This window comes from Lytechinus pictus, unplaced genomic scaffold (assembly GCF_037042905.1).
Source record: "Lytechinus pictus isolate F3 Inbred unplaced genomic scaffold, Lp3.0 scaffold_280, whole genome shotgun sequence".
Taxonomy (NCBI): Eukaryota; Metazoa; Echinodermata; class Echinoidea; order Temnopleuroida; family Toxopneustidae; genus Lytechinus; species Lytechinus pictus.
This window is the reverse complement of record NW_026974399.1, coordinates 8,118-22,099: the sequence shown is the minus strand read 5'-3', so window position 1 is coordinate 22,099 and position 13,982 is coordinate 8,118. Positions and strand designations below refer to the sequence as shown.

Genomic DNA, 13,982 nt, shown 5'->3' with positions numbered 1-13,982 from the left:
GAGCCAATTCTACAGCAGGTCAATGGTATGTGAATAACAACAAATTTATTTAATTCAATCCAGATCGTTCCCTTTGGTACATGACAGCAAGAGAGAGAATATCATATATACTGCAATCAAATGAACCATTTTTTTAGGCTTATTAAAGCCACATTTCACTGAAAGTTATTTAAAAACTGTGTAAACATTTACCTTTTTCTTTTTGGGAGGGGAGGGTGCATAATTTGTAAGTTAATTTGCATTATCAACACCATTTAAACACAAGTTTTTCCAATGACACTAGTAATTTGACTGCATGCAGTCAACTGGTATGCCCCAGTCTTCTCAAATTCTGCAATTCTTACCTGAATTTTTTATATAATAATTTCCCATTATGCATTATTGTGAAATTCATAATAGGATCCACACATTTACGGTCCTAGATTTAAAAGTTTTAAACTCAGTTTGTTTAGACCTACATTCGAATGAATTGTCTGAGTTATTTGTTTGATTTTTTTCAATACACTGCATTTTGACAGCCTAGGTTGGGTGGATATACATAGCATGCATATTGATTAATGATTAGTCAACAAATCAAAGATAACTGGTTGGGGAGGGAGGATGTGGGAAACGACTAAACATAAAGTTATATATGACCTTTGACCCTGGGTGGATCTGGCCCGAAATCTAATCAGTTCTTCAACACGTCACAGGGGACCTTTGGGCCAAGTATGGTCAAATCCATCAAGGAGTTCTTAGAATTACACACAAACATAACAAATCCAGCCATGCGGACAATCCAAAAACATAATGCCTCCAGAATCTTTGGCGTGGACGAATAAAAATACTAATAATCGGCAAACCTTTCACATCACATGCTTGCTTGTAGAGGGTATTGTAAAACATCTGCAGGTCCTCCTTTGATAGCAGTTCCTCTGTAACAGAAGAATATGATAAAATCAGCAATTATGAACTTGAAATAAAGTACAAGGTGGTTATTCCTGCGGGAAGATGCCCCAGCCCCTTATTCTCTACAGCTCTTGCAATAAAATTTGGGAAAAAGTGAAAGTCAGATCAGAAGGCATCACTAAATAAACTTGCATCTTTCTTCTCCTAAATTTTCGCAATCGTCAATTGCATTTTTACTGGGCTTAGGTTTTGTTGTTTTGGAACATTGCATAGTAAGATGTTTTGCCAAATTTTAACATTTAACAGATTTGGTGTATAAAACCTGCAGTTAATATGTTTTGTGCTATTTACAAATTTGGGGTAGACTCATATTTGTAACCTCTAAACAGATTACAAATCAAGTTATTTCGAGACACTGTGGATAAGATTTGGGGTGAGTCATCTTTGCAGCTATTTTATATGCATATGTATATGAAGGACAAGGAAAGCCTTGAAAAATTTCTGTGCATGAAAAACTTTTAATATATTAAACCGAACAGTATAAATATCAAACTTTATTGATGCTGCTGCCACCGAACATGGTGACACCTACAAAATAAAATTAACATTAATGATTAGAAGCATGCATATAAGCATTATATAGTCAAATGGTATCACTTCAGTGACATTTTAACATTTAAAAAATACTAAACAAACAGCAACTATTATCTCTGCATATGAGTATACATTGCATCTATTATTAGATTGAAACAATGAACAGTTGTAACAACAAAAACTACAAAAAACTTGACTGCATGCAATTGACTGGTATGCCTCTGCCTTCCTGCAATTATTGCCTGAATCTTTCATGTAATAATTTGCCTATATGCATTCTTGTGAAATTCAAAATAGGATCCACACATGAAATTATTGATTGGAAAGTCTAAAACAAAATCATGCATCCCATTTGTTTAGACTTGCTTTCGATTGATGATGGCTGTTCTGTCTAGGGGTTAGGCCTAGGCCTGCACTACTAGAGCCCTTGTGAGTAATGAGCCTGCCGAGGTTTTCCTATGGGCGAGTGGACAGGGCAGTAAGATCAGGCACCTGTCCTTGGTAGGTTCCAGACTATTTTACAAGGCCTCTAGCATTTGCCTATCCCACACCTACACATTTATTTTTTTAAATGGATTTTGTATTACACTGTATTTTGTGAGTTCATGACATCTTTTCCAGTAAGAAATGTGATTATGGAAATTAAAGTTAAGTAATATTTATGGTGCAGTTCTAAAAACTATAATATTTTTCATTATAAATGGCAGAGAATTGGTGGGGGGGGGGGGGGTTATCATAAAGATATGACACTGAAATTCCATAAATACTTGTGTAATCACAAATGAAAGATCCTGGTGGTGGAGACTAACCTTATATCCAACTTGACCTATGCAATATGAACACCCCCCATTTCTAACAATAATTGACCTTTGTCCTTAAACTTTGACCTTTCGTCCCAGTGTTTAGAAACTCTTGCTCATTTTACTTCTTACTTGCTACCAAATTTGATATTGATTTAAATTTCCAAGCTGAAGTTAATGGGCGAAACCTTAATAGTTTTAGCAAATGGGGCTGCAATAGTAACATTGAACAGTTTGCAAAAGAAGGGTTGTCCCCTGAACCACTTTGGATTTAAGGGAAACATTTGAACTTCACACCCCATATCCAAAAGGCGATTTCTACCAATTTTTTTTTAAATCTGACACTCATTCTAGAGAATATGAAAATGTTAAGTTACAGACAATGCATGATGAACTAAAGCTGGCTCAAGTGAGCTAAAAATAATAGAGATAACATCAATACAAAAAAAGCACAAAAATGAATTATTTGCATTATTCATAAAAGGCAGAACATTGTTAAGCAAATAGAACATTTTGAAACAAATGAAAAAATATGTTAGAAAAAACATGCATAACTTATAAACAAATGGGTATCTGAAAGTTCTTAAGAAAATGATTTGGAAAAGCTCATGAGAGAACTGGATGATTCAAATGAACTTAATCAAAAACCTTTCAAAAATGATAACGCAGCAATTTTTTTTAATGCAACCTGCAATGCTGTCTTTAAGCTCTGCTTCTCGCTCCTTTATTCCCATGGATGTCTTCTTAGACAAGGGAGTTAGGAGGTTTTCCAGTCTTTGTAGGTCTCTGTCCGTAATCTGCAGTCTCTCGACTTCCGCATATTCTACTTTGAGCATAGCCACCAGTTTTGCCACACTTGTTAGATATTTGCCGACCGTTTTTGGCTGGTATGTGGTCTTCAAGTGTTTGTATACACTAGGATAAAGGCAAAATTATTAAATAAAGATGCTACAACTTAATGTCACATAGAAAGGAAAACAGTAAGTTGTCCTAGAATTAACTTCTTGGTGTTTTTTTTCAACATATTTCTAAAACTAAAATAATTAGTTAACCCTAATCCCACTGGGTCTTGTGTTTTGGCCACCCCCCCTACAGATTTAGCTCATGAAAATTTGCGAGAAGGTAGAGGCCAATGTAATAAACAAGACTGTGTAGTGAGATTTTTTAAATTCTAATATATGTATTTTATATTAATTAATTTATGCTAACTTATGGCAAAAATATTTTTTTACCTGTAAATAAAAAAATAAAGCTTCAAGAATTTGATTTTTGGGTGAACTTAATCTTCTGAATATCCCCAACAATAATATTGTCATAATCATTACTTATGGGGCTTTGAAGTGATATGACTGAGAGTGACAAATTTGGTCTCAAAAGTTTTGCAATACTTGAAAAAAAGTCATAAATAGTCATGCCGAGAACATTAAACGAAGTAAAAAATGTATGTGGAATAATCACACGAAACCTCATTTTCTCCAACTTGGTGAAATTTACCAAATTAACACCCGCCAGTCAGCAAGAGGCGACCTAGTACTCCCTAAATGTCGCACAGAATACAGTAAAAACGCATTATGCTATGACGGCCCATCCCTATATAATAACCTACCAACTGAAATAAGATCCCAAACTAGCTTTGCATCATTTAAATTTCATTTTTAGAAACATTGAGCATTATCTAATCATGACCCATAAGCATTCTTCTTTTCAAGCTGTACCTCAATCATTATATATAATTAACATATGGCCCTAGCTCTATTTTGATATTGTTCGACTCACAATTACTTCAGCTTACTTTCTTAACAGATTTTTGGCTCATTGTAATTGTAACAATACACGTCTTATTTCTTTCACGTCATCTGCTTTTAAAATAATTTTACTTATATTGTTAATTGTATTTCCTTATTTCCTTCACGTGTACTTACTAATTCATTTATGGCTCTCTTATGATGTTGCTTTGTAAATGAATTCTCATAATTGTTATGTTATGCTATGTACACTGTTACAGGGCCCCATGGGAGACCAACACTTTGTTGAATGGGCTTCCCTGTTTTTAAATAAATGAATAAATAAAAAATACTAAAACTGGAAGGGGGCAAAATTCCCCCTCCCCCTGGTAGGTTTAGGGTTAAGAGCGAGGATATACATTCATTTTGTACTCAAATATAAATTTCTAATTTTTCTGAGGGAGCAAATATTGTGACACATTACTTTTTTTTCATTACATGCATTAACACATACTATGTAACTTTTAATTCACTATTCAGTGTGTTATAAGTCTTCAAATTATTCCATATAGGGTATCTGGCCAAGGATATATTAACCAGATTGAATCCCATATACCTGTAAATTGCATCATGGTCAGAGAAGAGTGCTGACAGGCCACCGGCAAGATCATCAATTTTTTCAAGCTGGCTTTTATGCTGCTCAGCCGTCTTCTCCTTGCAATAGAAGCTTGTGAACTGCAAATACCTTTCGAAGATGCCATCTTTGGCTAAGGAGATAAAAAATAAAATGAATAAAATAATCATAATTATTAAGGGAATAGAATGATGACATGGATGAATGCATCCATACAGTACTTTCCCTGCAACCAAACACTGCTGACATTTGGCCAGTAAATATGCTTCTGGTGCCTTCAGATAAAGGAATTTAAAATGTAACAAGTGAAATTCCTCTGGCCGTCTCACCTGCATCACGCGATTCAATATAGCAGCAGTGCTGACTTTGAAAACTACTAGAACTCGCACAAGATGTTCAGTGATACTTGGTGACTTATTTCCACATTTTATGAACTAGACCAATACACTTACAGAGATATGATGGTAACTATGTGCAACTTAGTGATGTGCAAATGAAAGAGTTGATGATGTCAGCCACTCACTCACTTTTTTTTTTATTGTTTGAATTCTACAATATTTCAATTTTTGCACACTCTTGGTTGAAATAAACAATGTTAAATTAATGGTAATTCCACATGTTCAGGAAGCAATTTCATTTTGTTTCGCATGACAATAAGGAGAAAATCGAAATATTTCATATTTCATATAGTAAAATACAAAAGAAAGTGAGTGGGTGATGTCATTAGTCCCCTCATTTGCATACCGACCAGGATGTGCATATCTGTTTTGTTAAATTAAGCGAAACTTTAAATATCATAACTTTCCTAATTTACATCTGAAATTTTCAGTGTTAAAGTTTGTTTAATTTTTCTCTCTTAATTCAAATCAACCTTTTTTGGGGGTGGACTTGTCCTTTAAAGGTATGGTTTAACTTTGTGAGCAGCCGATTTAAAAAAATTCTTAAACCAAGATGAAACATGTGTACAAGTGCATGTATTAGAACTAATAAACCCTGAAAACAACTGTTATTGAGAAAGAAAACCTAAAACTACAAGGCAAACCCTGATTTTGTAAATAAGCGTCTACTAGACGCCTAAATAGTACACATAAGTGTATGGGATGAAATTAAGGTGGTGTTTCCGGTCACTTTATATTTCAATTTTTGAAGCACTAAATAATTATTTTCGAATGCAATTTTTTCTGGGCTTCATTTTTGTAACATATCACAGACACTGGTGACATGTGTGACCTTCGAGCTCAGATTTTTTAAAAGTCAAACCAATGTTAAACAATCACTTTAAGGAAAGTACTCAGCTGATAAGCAGTAAAATGCCTAAAGCTTACAATGCTATCTTTATAAAGCTTTCAATTGGTATATGATATGATTTGTCAATTTCATTTTGGGGTCCAGTCTAGGTCTTTAACATTGAAATACTGTCCAAAATGAGGAAATCTTAAAAGCTCACCTTAAGAATTTCCCTCATTGAAGATGAAAAAAGATACATGTAGGTAGCTCTGTTCACAGCAAAGGATTCAGACATTACATTCACAACATGCATACAAAATGATACACAAACAATGGACAAAGAAAAGACACAACTTCAAAGAAACAAATATGATATGACCATGATAATGTACAGGACAAACAAAATGATCAAGAAAAGGAAAAAAAAGAAGGCAAAACACTTACAAGAAAATCCAGATGGAGTTTGAGAAGAATTGAAAAGTGGTACATGTACATGATTACAATGATGATGAGAGTGAGCAGATAAGGGGTGATTAAATACAGCAACAAAATGTGAAGGTGTGGGAGGAACAGCGGATGAGGATGGAGCATGAGATGATGGAGCGTGAGATGAGGATGGAGCATGAGATGAAGATAGAACAGGAGATGAAGATGGAGCAGCAGATGAGGATGGAGGGGGAGATAGGGATGAAACAGACATAGACGAAGCACAAGAAGGTGGTGGAGGAGGAGGACAATCCATAATTGGTGCTGTGGAATATGAAGAGGGGAATATTTTCAAAAAATTAATAATTACCTAATAACGGCAAATTTTGATTGATTGGGAATTTGGGATTTTTAAAGTACAATACAATTTCAGACCTCAACTGTTTACAAAAAATAGTCTTGTCTCTCATTAGTCTATTAGACTTGTTTAGAAAAATGATATGGCAGGGGTGTCATTCCCTTCAACTATCCATCCAGTAATGGACAAGGAAGCAAAATGAAAAACAAAGGTCACTTTTCAGTACAGTGGTTCTTGGAGAAGTTGTTTTCACTCAGTGGTATTGGTATCTTTGCCGGAATAATTAAAGCCTGATCTACTCTGGCAATTATTTTATTTTCAGTATTATGGTCAAGTATATGCGATAGACAAAGGAATCGTACATCGTACCGCGCACCCGAGACAGGGAGGTCGCCGACTGGGAAATGCCATTGGTGGTCAATCTTGACCATTGCAATCACTATCGGCCAATTTTCGTGATGACAAAGGTAGAGTCTAAGTATATAGGACTACCATAATTATGTAGATCTACGGATTAAAATAGTTTGTGGAAAAACCTTAAGCGGCGGCACAACGACGCAGATAGATTTGTAGAGACCTACGTTAGGCCTAGATCTAGACCTATAGGCCTAGGTCTACTCTAGATCTATTTCTTTTAAATTTTTATGAGATAGGACTTTAGTCTGGATCTGGAATATAGATCTAGAGTCTAGATCTAGAGGTCTAACAAAATAAAACATTATGCAACTGAAAGAATTTATGAAATAAATAGATAGATCTAGAATTCATATTAAAATCTTAACTCCAATCGTTAACAGACTTGGAGACCACCACCATAACGTGAGAGCTCTAGAGCTAGACTCTAGATATAGACTTTTCTAGATCTAGAATCTAGACTCTTAGATCTAGAGTCTGACGTTAGTGGTCTAGAATCTAAACCCTGGGGTCTAAATTTAAACAAGATGTTCAGTGATACTTGGTTACTCTTATGTCCAAGTTTCATGAATCAGATCCATAAAAATTCAAAGTTATAATGATAATTCAACAGATACCCCCCACATGGCCAAAGTTAATTGACCTTTGACCTTGGTCATGTGACCTGAAATGCGCAAAGGATGTTCAGTGAATCTTGATTACTCTTATGTCCAAGTTTTATGAACTAGACCAATAAACTTTCTAAGCTATGATGGTAATTCAACATATACCCCCTATTTGGCCAAAGTTAATTGACCCTAAATGACCTTTGACCTTGGTCATGTGACTCAAAACTCAAGCAGGATGTTCAGCAATAATTGATTAATCTTATGTTCAAGTTTCATGAACTAGGTCCATATACTTTTTAAGTTATGATGACATTTCAAAAACTTAACCTTACATGTAGGTTAAGATTTTGATGTTGATTCCCTCAACATGGTCTAAGTTCATTGACCCTAAATGACCTTTGACCTTGGTCATGTGACTCAAAACTCAGGTAGGATGTTCAGTATACTTGATTAACCTTATGGCCAAGTTTCATGAACTAGGTCCATATACTTTTTAAGTTATGCTGTCATTTCAAAAACTTAACCTTCGGTTAAGATTTGGTGTTGACGCCGCCGCCGGAAAAGTGGCGCCAATAGTCTCACTCTGCTTCACAGGTGAGACAAAAATACAAACTTTGATGAAGCCATTATTGGAAACACAGATGGACAGGATTCTTAATCTCGAAGTGGAAAATATTACTTTTTCAAAATAAATCATTGCAATGTTTATTCACAATAAGCCATTACAAATTACTACACCAGAAACATCATGCTGGTAGTGTATATGTGTGCAGGGGGGAGATTATTACCTTTATGACTAATTGCATACCTTTTCCTATATGATCAACTACAAATGTGTAATAAATCCACTTTTGCAAGAATATAAAATTCTTATGCCTGATTTTCTGTTGTTGGATTTTTTTTATAGTTTAAATGTGATAAATGGCTTACCCCATGAGATTGCTTTGACAAAATTATTCAAAGTACCTTGTTTTTCCACTGTGTGGCCATTATGTTTCCTCTTCATATGGTCTGAGAGTTTGGTTAATCCTTTTGCGGCGCAAAGGGGACAGTTCTGTCCAGTTCTCTCTCGTCCTTCATCTCTGGTTTTCTTCCTCTGAATTGGGACTCTAAAAAATAGAAGAAGTATGTCACATGTATATTACATCATATACTCACACTGTAAGAAATAAGAATTTCTCTGAACACATGATTCCCATAGCTTTTATTTTATAACATGTTGGTTTAATACCAGTTCATGAAAGCAATTCCGAGTTTTATATGACCAGAATGCAGGGATTTTGAAATTTGATTTCAAATACTTAATATATCCATGCATATTTTCAATCTTTAGAAAGTATAAATTTGCTAACTGCAGTCTGCAGATGATCACACCTTATCAATTATCAATAACCTTTTATAACACAATTATGAGGTGCAAATGTGAAAATGCTTTGTATTTCCATCATTCAGTTGTCCATTCTCCTATAATTCTCTTCATAATGAAATAGAATATTGATTTTTTTTATTGTTCAGTTCTGGAATAACAGCGACACTTCCTGTCAATGATTTTCATGCCACTTGTACAAAATTACAAACAAAACTTGCAAAGAGTTTAATCTATTGGTTACAGGAACTGGGTAGTCCCTGTGTTAAACCTATGAAATTCAGATAATCTTGGAGGCAATGGGTGAGTAAAGAACTATACTCACCGTTCTCTGGCTTGATATATGAAATGCCAGATCTCGTTTTCCTTCAGCTGTGTATGCTTGCGGCGAAGATGCCGGGCAAGCGTTCTTGTCGCAACATTACAAAGTGGGCAATTTCGCTCGATTCGATCTGCATGTAGGGTGAATAATAGTATTACTAAATAAATGTAACTAAAGGGATAGGGAATATAAAGGTAGGACATTTTAAAAAATGAATCATGAGTATAGGTCTTCCTTAACCAAATAGGCCTACAAGACTCTTATAGGAAAATTTCTACCAGTGTAGGCCTATTATTATTTTTTTCTAATCTCGAGGGATAAAATGATTAATAGAGTATATCTATTTTGTGCATGTATGTTGGGGAGTATGAGGGGAAGTGAGGGTGTATCAGTGGCACACTAACTTCTGAAAAAGGATAAATTCTACAACTTTCAATTCTATAATTCAGTATGAAATATTTGAAAACATGATTATTTGTCATATCAACAGTGAAAATGATGGAATGGTTCAAATTAAACTAGATATATATATATATTTCTTGATATTTCATGAAGGAGTATGATCATCTGTCATCTTCGGTTTACAGCTCGCATTTACAGGTCCATTCCATTTCACAAACTCATCTCCAATCCACATTAAAACCAGTTTTGACTGTCAATCATGTTTTTTTGTAAACCTGAATTGAATTGACTTGGGGTCCATACATGTTTACATTCTGTCAAGGGCCATTGCATAAAACCGGTACAATTGGTGACAATTGAGGACTAAAATTACATATTTTGACTTTTGACTTGAACACAAAACCCCCAAAATAATGATAAAAAATCTCCAGTTAAAATTTATCTCTAGTTATAGAGTTCTATGCAACAAGGCCAAGATGTTGTGTTGCATGACTGATCTTTCAGGGACTAGTCACTCACCAAAGTTCCGGACTCATTCGTGAAGCAGACTGCCTACCACTGTGAACTATATAGAATTCATGCTATCGTACCCCAGCAACACAAATGCATGCCAAGACACTTTGTTGCTCAATAAGGTGGACTGACTGTCCTATGTACAAGAAGTTGCACCTGACAGCAGGATATCATTGAACATATCCTCTACATTTCAAATCATTGCTGTATACATGTACAAATATACAGTGTAAATTGTTTACCTGCTGGTTTGGACGCCTTTTTCCCATCTTGTCCTTGCTTCCTTTTCGTTCCTTAGTACATAAATAAACAGAAAACACATTATTATTATACATGTAAGTATTTATTCAAAATCTTAATTCTATACCTTTGAATGTATAACACAATTAATTTTCCCATCTGCTGGCAAACAAAAGATAATGAATTAACCTTCTACACATTTTTTTTGTCAGGTCATGTTTTCTTGAGCGAATTCGCCATGCTCACTACGAGCATGGTTCTACTGGATACTGGACACCTTGTACTACCATGTAATACTGTGAATTCATGTCACCCACATCACTTCGCATCCTATTTCTACCTGAATATGGGAGACTCTATGTTTAATACATGCAGTTGCATGGGTCTAAGGTGTCTGAAAGCATGTTATCAACATGAAAGTTCATCTGAATGTTTATTACAGATGTTCGGAATAATATATAATTCACATTTTTTTTAGTAATAATGATTATGCTTGAAATCTTTGTTTTCCCAGTAATTATTTGAGTAAACTAGGGAAAATCACAGGAAGATTGCATTCGGATATTAGAGAGATCCTGATAAAGGGAGGCCAAATAAGAGGTTGGACTGTATAGTTTGGGTTATCGTTTATCGAGTTGTATTTGAGTGCGATTTCATGTATTCTGAATGCAGACACTCAAAACATAATAGAGGCTTGAAAGCATTTATAAATGGATGTTTTAAGTGGGGATTATCAGTAACCTTCGATTGCTACTAATCTCATCTCTTCAATATTGGTGTTATGTGAACACAAGCTTTTACTAATAAAGTTTCAGAAACAATAGGGTTAATGATTTAAGGAATTATTAACAGAGTACTGACCTTTTTTAATTTCCTCCACAGCTTCCTCTTCCTGTCCATCTTCACTGGAATATCCTCTTTCATCTTCCTCCTGCAATGTCCAGAGTTCTTCTTCATCATCGTCATCGTCATCATCACTATCCCTTGGAACTATCCCTTGGCCTGCTTCTTGTTGACTTTCCTCAGATTCCTTCCTTTGTAATTCATATAGTAGTTCCTCTTCCTCTTCTTCCTCTTCTTCTTCATAGTCATCACCATCATCGCCATCATGATCATCATCACTATCCCTTGGAACTATCCCTTGGCCTGCTTCTTGTTGACTTTCCTCAGATTCCTTCCTTTGTAATTCATATAGTAGTTCCTCTTCCTCTTCATAATCACCACCATCATCGCCATCATCGCCATCATGATCATCATCACTATCCCTTGGAACTATCCCTTGGCCTGCTCCTTGCTGGCTTTCCTCAGATTCCTTCCTTTGTAATTCATTTAGCAATTCTTCAAAGGACCCACCTTTTTGCATGTGGCTGAAGTATACTTTTGGCCTTATGCTATAAGCCAGCATTCTGGTGACATCGTGCCCATGTGCCTGCACCTGATGGTTAAAAAATAAGAGAAATTAACTCTTCATTATTCAGAAGATCCACATGCGACCACAAGTGCTCCAATATACCATCTAGTAGCAAGTTCAGAAAATAGTTGCTGAAAAATTCCTGTATTGGAAAGGCAAGCAAGGGAAGCGTGCACATGTCGCCGGGCTACACTGCAAAAACTGAATTGTTGATTCAACACCAGCCCGGAATCTATATATGTCCACACCAGAGAAATGTTAAACAACACCAGTTTGGTTTTTGGCCTCACGCCAAATATGTGTTTATACAACACCAAGAAGTATCAAAACAGCATTGGTTTGATTCCAAACTGGTGTTGTTTTAACACTTCTCTGGTGTGGACATATATAGATTCCGAGCTGGTGTTTAAACAAGACTATTATCGTAACAAACTTTATTTGTGTAATGCTAAGGAACTAGCAAAATATTGGAAAAAAAGCCATGGAACATGCAGCTAATAAGACAAAAATGAAGATTAGTTAGCACACACAAATTATTAAATAATATTTCCAAACTTTGTTCAGACTTGATATGAAAAAATTTAGAATTTACTCACGATATGACATATGAAGAAAAAAACACCCCAATTCTTAATTACATCATTAATCAAGAACATCTTCACCCGTCCGGCGAGCGTCCGGAATCATGATGTTATTTGTCACTCAAGAAAATAATTGTTTTTTGCGGAAGGGTATGCTTCAAGCCCAATGCAAAGAAAACGGTTAGTAAATATGAAATAATTTATGTAATATTTGGAATAGCGAGTGAGAATGTTTCTTGATTGTATTTCCTCTAACTTTAGTCTAGACTAATTGTTATTTTTAAAGCAATGAATTATTGCGGCGAAAATAGAAGATAGAGGGGAAGGCGGGTAAGAGGAAAAAGAGAGGGGTTTTGTGAAACAAGATGGGAAACAGATAAAGAGAAGATCGAGTAAGAAATGAAAAATAGAAAAAATGAATGATGGAGAAATCAAGGATAAAGATAGAATGATAGAGTAAACGATTGAGAAAGAAGAAAGAAACAAGAGAGAAAATAAAGAATGGAAAATATGTTGAAAATTCCTATCATACTCTGCCACCAATTATCATCAACCATTCTCCACAAAGTACGCTGCCACCATCTGAACTTTAAAAGAGCGTCATGGGCCAGCTTCACTGGCCCATAACAACAACAACATTGTAATTTAAATGCCTTAATCATTCACAAATTGCTGTAAGCGCATTGGCACACAAATTCAACATGTCACAATCACCACAACTTCTAATTGGTCACCTCTGACCCCGACACCCTAGAAATCATAAACATTCATGCTCACTTAAACTCGACACCAGTGCATGCAGAACATCTCTAAATTCAAGGCTCATGTGTCACAACAAACTTGCACTTCGCAACAATATCGATGAGTTAACAACTAATTATAAACTAGATTTTAATTCGTCATGCGGACGAATTAGGTGGTCTGTCCTTATTCTCGCCATCATGATCACTATTACCATGTTCAAGCAGATCAATATGATCTTCATGATGACAACGGAATGTTCATTAATCATTATGGATGGAATACTTGTGAAAGACGGGAGATGATAAAGCACTGTGAAAAGGGTCTCTTTGATATATGAAAATACATGTGATATGAAAAAATTATAATCTGTTTAATCTTGCTAAATTTCAACTTTCATACCTTTTAATTATCATAAAGGATCATGTACGAGGTGGTAAAAAGACAAAAAAATGAAAAAAAAAATCATCTTGTTCACCCCCAGGACTCGAACCTGCGCCCCCGAGAACTCAAGTCAAGGGCATTATCCATTGAGCCACGATAATCCCCATAGAGATTACACGTTCCCATAGAGATTAGACGTAAGCAAATTTGAGAATTACAAATCCAATTTTGCAAGCGAAAAACGGGCATGATCCTGGCGAAAAACGGGTATGATCTGGCATCTGATCGAAAAATGGAGGGCACACTTCCGAAAACTTAGAATCTCAGCTACATCATATCAAAAGCTCAG

The 13,982-nt window shown here is 35.4% G+C and overlaps 1 protein-coding gene across 1 annotated transcript; it reads right to left on the bottom strand.

Annotated features, from left to right (window-relative positions):
• Nucleotides 1-850: 850 nt before the first annotated feature.
• Nucleotides 851-13,681, bottom strand: LOC135159591 (probable serine/threonine-protein kinase kinX). Its single transcript, XM_064115595.1, has 6 exons — nucleotides 11,378-13,681; nucleotides 10,519-10,569; nucleotides 9,365-9,491; nucleotides 8,640-8,782; nucleotides 4,623-4,773; nucleotides 851-914 (listed from the first exon to the last, which is right to left on the bottom strand). Exons 1-6 carry the CDS (start codon nucleotides 11,919-11,921, stop codon nucleotides 851-853), a joined length of 1,080 nt encoding a protein of 359 aa, XP_063971665.1. The 5' UTR covers nucleotides 11,922-13,681.
• Between the last annotated feature and the right edge of the window lie 301 nt (nucleotides 13,682-13,982).